Here is a 10,404-nt window from a genome sequence, read left to right on the forward strand (position 1 = left end):
TTTTTTTTTTTTTTTTTGTAATTAGTGTCTGAGGCCATATTTGAACTCAGGTCCTCCTGACTCCAGAGCCAGTGCTCTATTCACTGCACCACCTAGTGGCTCCTGAACCTTGTTATACAAATGAGGAAAATGAGTGTCACTTAAGTGATTTGTTCATTGTTGCACAGGTGGTATTAAAGGTAAAATCTGAATCCAGGTCTTGACTTTAAGGGTTAGTGCTCTCTTCATTCTGTCCAGCTGCTTTAACTTACCTCTTGTTTTCTTCATACTACTGTGAATTGTAATATGCCTGGTCTTATCCTGTACTTGCTTTCTGATCCTGTGATACATTTTTTGGAACATCATCAGTGAGGGCAGATCTTTATTCTTTGAGGGCTTAATTTGGTTGTTTGGAAATAGACATAAGTATTTGGAAGCTAAAGCTTTTAAAAATAAGATAGGAATACTGTTAGGAATTAGGAATACTGGTTTTGTTTTGAGATAGAGAGTATGGGGTTGAGAAGAGTTTGAATGCAAGAAAGTATTCACAGGATGTGTTCACCCTGCTAGCCTTAGATAGTTGGACAGTTGAATTATCAACTGATAAACTCTCAGAACTGGAAGGGTGCAGAAGAATCATCTAGTCCAATCACTGCCATTTTACTGACTCCCTGTCCAGGGTTCTTTTCTCACAACATGACGTCTTTGTCCTTGCTAAAGGACCCTTCTGTGTACCGTGTGCTTATTTTTAAAATTAGTAATGAAAATCTCCTTCTCTCTGTTGTCTTTCACCACAGTGTTTTTTTCCTCAGCAGAATCTGTGTAACCTTGCCAACTTAAACTAGCTAGAGTTCAGTAATACTTCTACTAGCAAAGGAGGATCTGTGGATTTGGGTGACTCTGGAAGGTTATGTTGGAACTTTCATTCCTTCTCTTTTTCTCAATTTAAATTTTTTAGTCTGAACAACAAAAAAAGCAACAAGAAGCTGAGAAGCAGCATCGGCAAGAGAGGAAAAGACTTCGCCGTTCAGCTGGACACCTGAAGACGCAGCGCAGAAGAGGGCAGCCATTTCATTGATTGTGGAACTCCTGTCCCCAGCCTGCTGGTTGTGAACTGTTCGTTAATATGCACAGTGGAGGTGGGAGGGGAGAAATGGAACTAAGTTTTACTGTTATTACAGGATATTAAGCAAAAAAAAAAAAAAGGAATTTTTACAACGCTTTTTGAATTATTGAGACTTTTGTACCTGTAAATGTATAAAATAACTCTTTTTCCATGGAAATTTGGGGTTTGGACTTGCATAAATGTGTACATATTAACTGCATATTATATAATTTGGATATATTGTTTGTAGAAGTTATTCCCAAAGACACGTTTTTCTTTACTATAGTTTTAATCAAGTAAACTGACTGGACTTTTTTCTTAACCCTCCTGAAATGTGTGCCATTAAAAACTGAATTCACCTGAAGTGTTGATTCTATACCAAGAACTAAGCTCAGGGTTTAGTTCTTTTATCTTAGCATGGCTGCTACCCCCTCATAATCGCATCACTTGGAAGCTGTCCCTCAAACTGCATGACAGGACTTTTTGGCCAGATCTGTGTTTGTGTTTATAGAAATCTCTGAGGGATGGAGAGGAGCGGAGCGGTTTGTTGTTGTTTTCTTGAGACTCCACTCAGAGAATTGAGAGGAAAATACAGTATCAAGGAACACATTATATGATAGAGTGAGTACATGGTCTGGAAATAAGTTGTTATTTTTATATATTCTTATATATTATATTTATATTCTTACTTGAGCATAGAAGTTTTCACTAGTCCTTGAAACTTAGGGAAAGGTAAACTCTCTGGAAGGAATTGATTGAAATGAATGCCTTTCAATTAAGGAATTTACTGGAAGGAATTCTTCAAAGAAATTTTGAAAGTTTATTTTTTAGGAGTTAAATGGATTATATTGAAATAAGATCAGATAATATCTTTTAAGTACTTTTTATTTTCTTTATATTCAAGTGTTGCCTTTCCTCTGTGGATCTTAGCTCACTGGCCAAATACTGCTTTCTTCTTTCAGGTTATTTTTCCCACAAACTCAGACTTATCACTTATATTTCCTTGAGGACAGGTATTTTACTTTCATGTTCTAGTAAAGAATTGGGAGCATTAGAAGAAATCAAGGTATGGCTTGGAGTTAGAATATGCCTGATGTGAGGGGTCAGCTGTATTTCCATTGATTAAGAGTACAGACGAGGGGGTGGCTAGGTGGTACAGTGAGTAGAGCGCCGGCCCTGGAGTCAGGAGGACCTGGGTTCGGATACGGCCTCAGATACTTGACACATACACACAAAAACTAGCCGTGTGACCTTGGGCAAGTCACTTAACCCCAATTGCCCTAACCTCCCCCCTCCAAAAAGCAAAAAAAAAAAAAAAGTATAGACAAGTCTCTTGGAGCTCTCCCATCTCCCTTATGTAACTTTCCTTCTTTGGGGGATTGAGGTAGGATGTGGAGGGAGCCAGCAAGCAATATTATTGTTACGTCAACAGGGGTAGAAGCTTGGCAAAGAGTTTGTTTATCTTTTCTGTGAAAATAGGATATTGCTGAGGTAATAAAGTAGAAGGATGAAACAAGTCAGTACATACTGGGTAGTGTTGGGACTAAAGCCATAAGAACCAAGACAAAGTCACTCATCCTTCCTATGCAACAGATTCATAACGGCCCCCTCAAGTTGGCCTTTTGCCTCACTGCCTGAAGATTTAAAGAACAAAGCTATGAAAAGTTAAAAATATTGCATAGTCTTTGTAAAGACCCTTGTGTAGCTTTTGAACTTTTAATTTATAAGCTTTAATAACAAGTTTGTAGGTATGATAGAAGCCTCCTGTAAATAATGCTTAAAGACATCAAAATTTCTTCTCATAGGTTGTGCTCACTACTGGACACTTTTTACCTTTTTGTCTACCTATTTAAAAAGTCATGGGATCCAAAATAAAAATATATTGTATAAGGTGATTGTCCAGAATTTTATTAAAATTTTAAGTCATTTGCATATTTCTGTCATATCTGCAAAAGATATTTAACTTTAAAAGTTATGAGGGCTTTAGGAATATTCTATGATGAAGAGCAGGGGTGGCAAACTTGAAACCCTCCTGAATTAAATATAATTGAGAAATGTTTAACAAAATAAATAAAGATGCAATATAGATAATGTTAATTTGTGGTTTTCTAAGTCAATAAACAGCCACAGGGATCTCTTTCTTTTGAATGACATAACTGATGTTGAGCATAGAGCATAAACATAGAGTCAAAAAGACCTGAGTTCAGATCCCACCTCTGACTGTCTGGCCTTTGGCTAATTAACTTTTCTGAGTCTTAGGTTCCTCATCAGTAAAAGGAAGCAATTGGGTTTGATGGCCCACTTAGGTCTCTTCCAGTTTTTTTTTACTTAGTATTTTATTTTTCCCCAGTTACGTGTAAAAAGAATTTTTAACATTCGTTTTTAAAACTTTTGAGTTTTAAATTCTTTCTCTTCCTCCCTCCCTATCCCCCCTCATTGCGAAGGCAGACAATTTGTTATACATGTGAGAAGGGGAAAGGAAGGGTGGGGAGAAGAGAGGAAAGAAGGGGAGAGAAGAGGAAGAGAGGATGAGCTGAGTTGTCCAACTGGAATTGGGAAGGTGAGTCCCCTTTCAGGAAGCTCAGACTAGTCACAGGTTGTGGTTTGTCCTTCATTCTGGAAGAGGACCATGACATTAAGGAGATGATGACATGACTTGCAAGTGACTTTGATTTGAGTGAGGGAGGGCTGTGCAAGGTCACCAGCCTCACTTTCTCCTACAGAGCCATCTGGGTCCAGTGGCCAGATACCTTTCAGAAAGACTAGAAATGGCCCAGGATGCAATGGGAGAGCTTGGCCCTTTTAAGCTAAGGTCTTTTCAGGTTCTCACTTTGAGTGAGGCAATGCCCATTCATTTTTACACGTTATAGGTTATACATGTTTAGTCATGCAAAACATTTCCATGATAGTCATGTTGTGAAAGAAAAGATATAAAAAGATGAAGTAAAATAAAAGTATATTTCAATCTGTATTCAGGCACCATCAGTTCTTTGGGAATGGATAGCATTTTTCACCATATGTCCTTCAGAGTTTTCTTGGATCATTGTATTGCTGAGAACAGCTAAGTCATTCACAGCTGGTTATCGTACAATATTGCTGTTGCTATATACACAGTACTGTTCATTTTGCATCAGCTCATGCATATCTTTCCAGGTTTTCCTGAGAGCATCTTGCTCATTATTTCTTACAGTACAATACTCCATCATAACCACATACCACAATTTGTTCAACCATTCCTCAATTGATGGGCATCCCCACAAATTTCCAATTCTTTGCCACCAGAAAAGAGTGGCTATAAATATTTTTGTACATTTTGTACATTCTGTTTTTATCTCTTTTGGAATATAGGCCTAGCAGTGGTATAGTGGTATTGCTAGGTCAAAGGGTATGCATGGATTTATAGCCCTTGGGCATAGTTACAAATTACTATACAGAATGGTTGAATCAGTTTGCAACTCTGCTGAGAGTATATTAATGTCTCATTTTTCCCACATCCCCTCCAAAATTGTTCATTTTCCTTTCCTGTCCTGTTAGCCAATCTAATATATATGGGCTAGTACCTCACAATTATTTTGATTTGCATTTCTCCAATCAGTAGTGAGTTAGGGCATTTTTTCATGTGGCTGTGGTTAACTTTGATTAAAACTTCATCTGAAAAGATCTCTTCCAGTTCTAAATCAATGATTCTGTTTTCTTCAACCCTAATAAGTGAGTACTGCCAACTTGTTAACTAGTGAAATTGAGACAACCAAATATGCAAGCCTCAGGTTGGTATACATTGCTTTGAGCTGCCTCTAATTATCCTGTTCTCATTTCGCAGTGAATTGAAATCATGTTTGATTTGGTTTGATGTCCTGCCAGACTTGGTCCTGTTGTTTCTTTGAACCTTCTCTCCTCTCTTAATTATCGGCAAAGATCTATTAAATACTTACTGTATATGCAGTTAAGCACTGAAAATGCAAAGAAAAAGCAAAAACTGCCCTCAAGGAGCTTATATTCTTAATAGGAGTAGCAACATGTATATGATAGATATGTAGAAAATACATCCTGAGTAGATTACCAGATAATGTTAGAAAGGGAGGCACTGGCTGAGTGTACAGAGGGCTCTTGGCCTGAGTCTAGAAGGAAGCTAGGGATTCAAAGAGGTGAAGTGAATAGAGCAAAGCATCACAGGCATGAGATTTGTAAGGCCATATACATGTGACCGCTACAGTGGTCTGTTCCCTCTATTTCCCTGTTTGTGGTAGATTTTTTCAATGTGAGATTCAAATCACTTTTTCCTCATTTTCCTGTGCCCCTGTCCCCTGCTGCCCCCCTAAAGCCCTCAAACCTCCTGAATGTAACTATAGATAGGTTAGATGCCATCTTTGGTCCCAAGTAACATATAAAATATAAAAAGTGGAAAGAGAATAGACCAACCTAGGAAGAAAAACTGGCATTTCTAAATTAGAACACTGGACTAGGAATTTTGAAATTTCAATCCTGCCACCTCTCTACTCTATAGTGTACTTCAGTGCATATTCGTGAGCTTTTTGATGCTAAATATTCCTACCAACTGCACAAATAGCTATCCTTCCAGTTTGTCATAATGATACGGCTTTTATCCATGTTCTTCCACAAACCTGATTCGAGAGAATCTAACCAAGCAAGCCGGTGGCCTTCCACTATGTCAGGGGCTCTTAACATTTTGGGTGTGTATCATGGACCCCCTTTCAAAATAATGTTTTGAAATGCGTAAAATAAAGTACACAGGATTACAAAGAAAACCAATTATATTGAAATACAGTTATCAAATTTTGTGTGTGTGTATGCATCTATAAAAACACTGGGATCTGTTAACATTTAATATATGTATGCATATATATGTGTGTGTATATATGTGTATATATGTATATGTGTGTATATATATATAAAGTTCACAGATCCTTAGGTTAAAAAACCCCTGCCCTAGATCTTTAAAATTTCTGTGGCTGTCAGTGTAGCACTTGACATGTCCAACTGTTGTCTCTGCTTAGCTACATGAGACTGGCCCCCTTCCCATTATTAGCTAGCATACATTTCCTGTGTGACATTTCTTCATTTCCTTTAGACCCCTTGTACCACATATTGACTAGTGATACAGTCTGCTTATCCCCAGTACACACCCCTCCCTTTGGATGGGTCATTCTTTTGATTCTTAAGCAATTCTGGGATAATTTGCAACTCCATAGCATCATTGGAAGAATATTAGTGTTTAAAAGATTTGTTTTTGTGTCAAGAACTAGCCTTGGATTATTGAAAACACTGTGCAATCCATCCTGTCTTCTCTTTTTTTTTTTTTTTTTTTTTTTGCTTTTTGGAGAAGGGAAGGTAGGGCAATTGGGGTTAAGTGACTTGCCCAAAGTCACACGGCTAGTTTTTGTGTTAAATGTCTGAGATCAGATTTCAACTCAGGTCCTCCTGACTCCAAGGCCGGTGCTCTATTTGCTGTGCCACCTAGCCACCCCCATCCTGTCTTCTTTCTCCTGCTGAGTTCTGGGCCTAGGCCACTTCTGTTTGTCTGAACAGTTAGTTCTGCTATGACACTTATTTTGAAAATGTGAATTTGTTCCAATGAGATTGATATATATTAGGGAACAATTTTAGTATAATACAAACTTCATGTTTACTTACACACTATTTTATCAGGGACAAACAAAAAATTGCACCCAGTGATCCAAGGACATAACATACACACAATTTCACTGTGGGTGTTTTCCTGCAGGCTGGATAAATCACTGGGCGTAGCCCTTCCCACACTCACTTCCCTGTGTAAACTTAAGATCTTTTTCAAGGCAAAGTCCCATATTTATTGTATATCATAAGGTGCAATAACAGCACTGGACTAAAGAGTCCTGGTCCAATATAACCCCTCCTCCTCCATGGTCCAGGCCCAGGCGCTGGCCCCTTCAGGCTCTGGCCAGAATTGGACTTTACCATCCTGGGTAAAATGGAAACCTGGGTTCAGGTAGAGCAGTGGCCTGAGGCCACTGAAACTGCCACTATTCTGTATTTATGTATTAACTATTCACTCTGTATAAAACTGCTTCTGTTTTTATTAAGTTCCTGTTAGGTTTTTGTCTTTTTTTTAAACATGGTACTGACAGTCTTTGAGTTTGTCCCCAATCTCATTTTTCCCATGGATGCTATCATTTTTATAGCTCAATTTTGCATAGTGCAGTAATTTTTTAGAAAAGCATATGTTGCTTTATAGCAGAACTGACTACTATATCTGTTATTCTCCAACAGCTTTCAGTTAATTTGCAAGTCCTTAACCTTGGGCAGATCACTTAATCTCTCTCTGCCTCATTTTCCTCAGTTGCAAAATGGGAATCATAATGGCATCTACCTTACAGGTTGTGAGGCTCAAATGAGGTCATATAAAGCACTTTGCAGATCTTAAGATGCTTTGTAAATGCTAGCTACTGTCATTATTTTTGGTAGTAAAGATGTGCAATTTGCTGAAATTTAAAAGTGCATCAGGATTTTGTGAAGAGCCTGTGTAGATACTTCAGAATGTTGGCTATCTAATAATATTGATAAAGTAGATAGAAGCTCCCTCTCTCCCTACCCCCCACCCCCAACCTTTTTCCTGTTATTGTTGCTCTTTGATTGTACTGTTGGTACATTTTGGTATTATCTTTGGGAACTGGAGGACTTCAGCTTTTCATTTTGCTAAAGGTCCACATTTTAAAAAAATAGAAGTACAAGTGTATTTTTTTTTTTAGCTATTCTCAGGGACTTCCTTAGTGTTATTTAAATGTAGATTATATATAGAGGAAAATTAATAGTGATGTGAAATTCTGATTTTTTTTTTTTACATTTTTGGTAGATTAAAATATTGAGATCCTCATTTAAAGACTAATTTTGATTTTGTAATGTCTTTCAAATATAGGTTTGGCTATATACCCCTGCCATTCAGTCGTAACACAGAAGCCTGAAATTTAGGTTGCTTTTGTTTTCTAGCAAGTTCAGAAAATTATAGTTCACATTTTACCTTTTTTTTTTGTGATGAGAAACATCCTACTCATTCTCAACCAGAGAAAATGAACACCCAGCTGTTATATTATTGAATTTAAAATGTATCCAAGTCCAGAGGCACAAAAGGTCCAGCTTGCCTCTATTTTCTTTGCTATTAAGAGCCTAAAATTGACCTTGAAAGGTTGTGATCTTTAATTACAATGTCCAGGACTGTTTGTTTTCATAAGTCAAACCTGGCCTGTCACTGACTAAATAGTGCCTATTTTCAGTCAGTTATAGATGGAAAATTGGAACACAAATACTGGGTGCTTATGACATACAAGTTCCAGTTCTGTTTCTCTAGTAGTAGTGTTAAAATTGCCAACAGGCCTTAAGCGCCAACACTGTGCACAGTATACACTTACCTTCAAGAGACTTGCATCCTTAATTTTGGAGACAGGCCTCGCTTTAGAAATTGAGAGATCAAAACCATACAGTTTGTAACTAAATGCTAATTTTTTTCTAGGGGATTTTAGGGGAGGGAGGTATTAGCATAAAGTAGGAGTAATGGAAAAGCCACCAAAGAAGTAAGGGAATTGACCCTTCAAAGGTCTGTATGATTTTGACTGTATTCTTCTTCCACTCAGGAATCTTCAGTGGCTCCCCAGTTTTGCCATCGTAAAATTCATACTCATTTGCCCGACATTCAAGGTTCACAGTCTGGCCTATCCTACTTTTTCAGGTTTATCTCATATAATTTCTTTCTCCATACTCTATTCCAACTAAAGTGGATGGTTTACTTTCTTATGCCCTATAATCTCCTGCTTCCATATACTGTATTTGTTATTGAATTCCTCCCCATCCATTTCAGATGTTACCTCTTCCACAAGGCTGTCTTTAAACCGTACCTTGCAGTACTTGCCCTACTCTATTCTGCATTTCTCTAATGCATCTGCCATATGATATAGTATATTCTAGTGACCTAGGACTTTGTATCTTATATGCCTACTAGATATTATATAAGAGCAACATAGGCATTTTATTTAAATTGTGTATTCCATCAATGAAAAAAAAAATGTTAAAGAAGGTGGCCTAGCCATAGCAGCTCTCAAGCTGTTTTACAAAGTACTAATCATCAAAACAATCTGGTTCAGACTAAGAAATAGAATGGTGGATAAATAGACTATGTTAGGTACATAATACACAGTAGTAAATTACTATTGTAATTCTACTGTTTAATAAACACAAAGATCCCAGAATTTGGGATACCACTATTTGACAAAAACTGCTGGGAAAACTGGAAAGCAATTTGGCAGAAACTAGGTATAGCTCAATATCTCACACTGTATACCAACATAAAATCAAAATGGGTACATGATTTAGATGTAAAGGGTGATATCATAAGCAAATTAGGGGAGCATGGGATAGTTTATCTGTCAGATCTATGAATAAGAGAAGAATTTACGACCAAACAAGAGATAGCATTATGGGATACAAAATGGATAATTTTGATTTCATTAAATTAAAAAGGTTTTGCACAAACAAAACCAATGCAGCCAAGATTAGAAGGAAAGGGGAAAACTAGGGGAAAATTTTTATGAGTTTCCCTGCTAAAGGCCTCATTTCTCAAATATATAGGGAAATGAGCCAATTTTTTAAGAATACAAGTAATGCCCAAATTGATAAATGGTCAAAGGATATGAACAGGCAGTTTTCAGAAGAAGAAATCAAAGCTATAGGCATTAAAAGTGCTCTAAATCACTATTAATTAGAGAAATGTGAATTAAAACAACTCTTAGTTATCTCATACCTATCAGATTGACTAATTATAGAAAAGGAAAATCACATGTTGGAGGGGGTATAGGAAAATTGGGACACTAATGCGATGTTAGTGGAGTTGTGAACTGAGCCAACCCTTTTGGAGAGCAATTTGGAACTATGCCCAAAGGGCTATAAAATTGTATATCATTTGACCCAGGAATGCCATTACTAGGTCCATATCCCAAAGAGATTTTTTAAAAAGGAAAAGGACTTATATGTACAAAAATATTCATAGCAGCTTTTTTTTGTGGTGTCAAAGAAAGGGAATGCCCATCAATTGGGGAATTAATTGTTGGACAAGTTATGGCTTATGATTATGATGGCATACTATTGTGCTATAAAATGAACAGGATAATTTCAGAAAAACCTGGAAAGATTTACGTGAACTGATGCAAACTGAAGTGAGCAAAACCAGGAGAACAATTATACAGTAGCAGTCATATTGTATTATGATGACTTAGCTATTCTCAGCAATACTATGATCCAAGACACTTCGAAAAGACTTATGATGAAGAATGCTC

General features: G+C 37.1%; 1 protein-coding gene across 3 annotated transcripts in view; it reads left to right on the forward strand.

The window, feature by feature from the left end:
* The window catches only part of NOL10 (nucleolar protein 10), a 123,845-nt gene extending 120,871 nt beyond the window's left edge, over positions 1 to 2,974 (forward strand). For all 3 annotated transcript variants that reach the window (XM_069072265.1, XM_069072266.1, XM_069072267.1), the window contains one exon: positions 938 to 2,974. In XM_069072265.1, the coding sequence (XP_068928366.1) occupies positions 938 to 1,057 (120 nt within the window). In that variant the 3' untranslated portion in view covers positions 1,058 to 2,974. The remainder of the gene's footprint in view (positions 1 to 937) is intronic.
* The last annotated feature ends 7,430 nt before the right edge of the window (positions 2,975 to 10,404 follow it).

Source organism: Petaurus breviceps, unplaced genomic scaffold (assembly GCF_028583685.1).
Source record: "Petaurus breviceps papuanus isolate PSGF00001 unplaced genomic scaffold, PetGlider_PUasm1.0 90845, whole genome shotgun sequence".
Classification (NCBI taxonomy): Eukaryota; Metazoa; Chordata; class Mammalia; order Diprotodontia; family Petauridae; genus Petaurus; species Petaurus breviceps.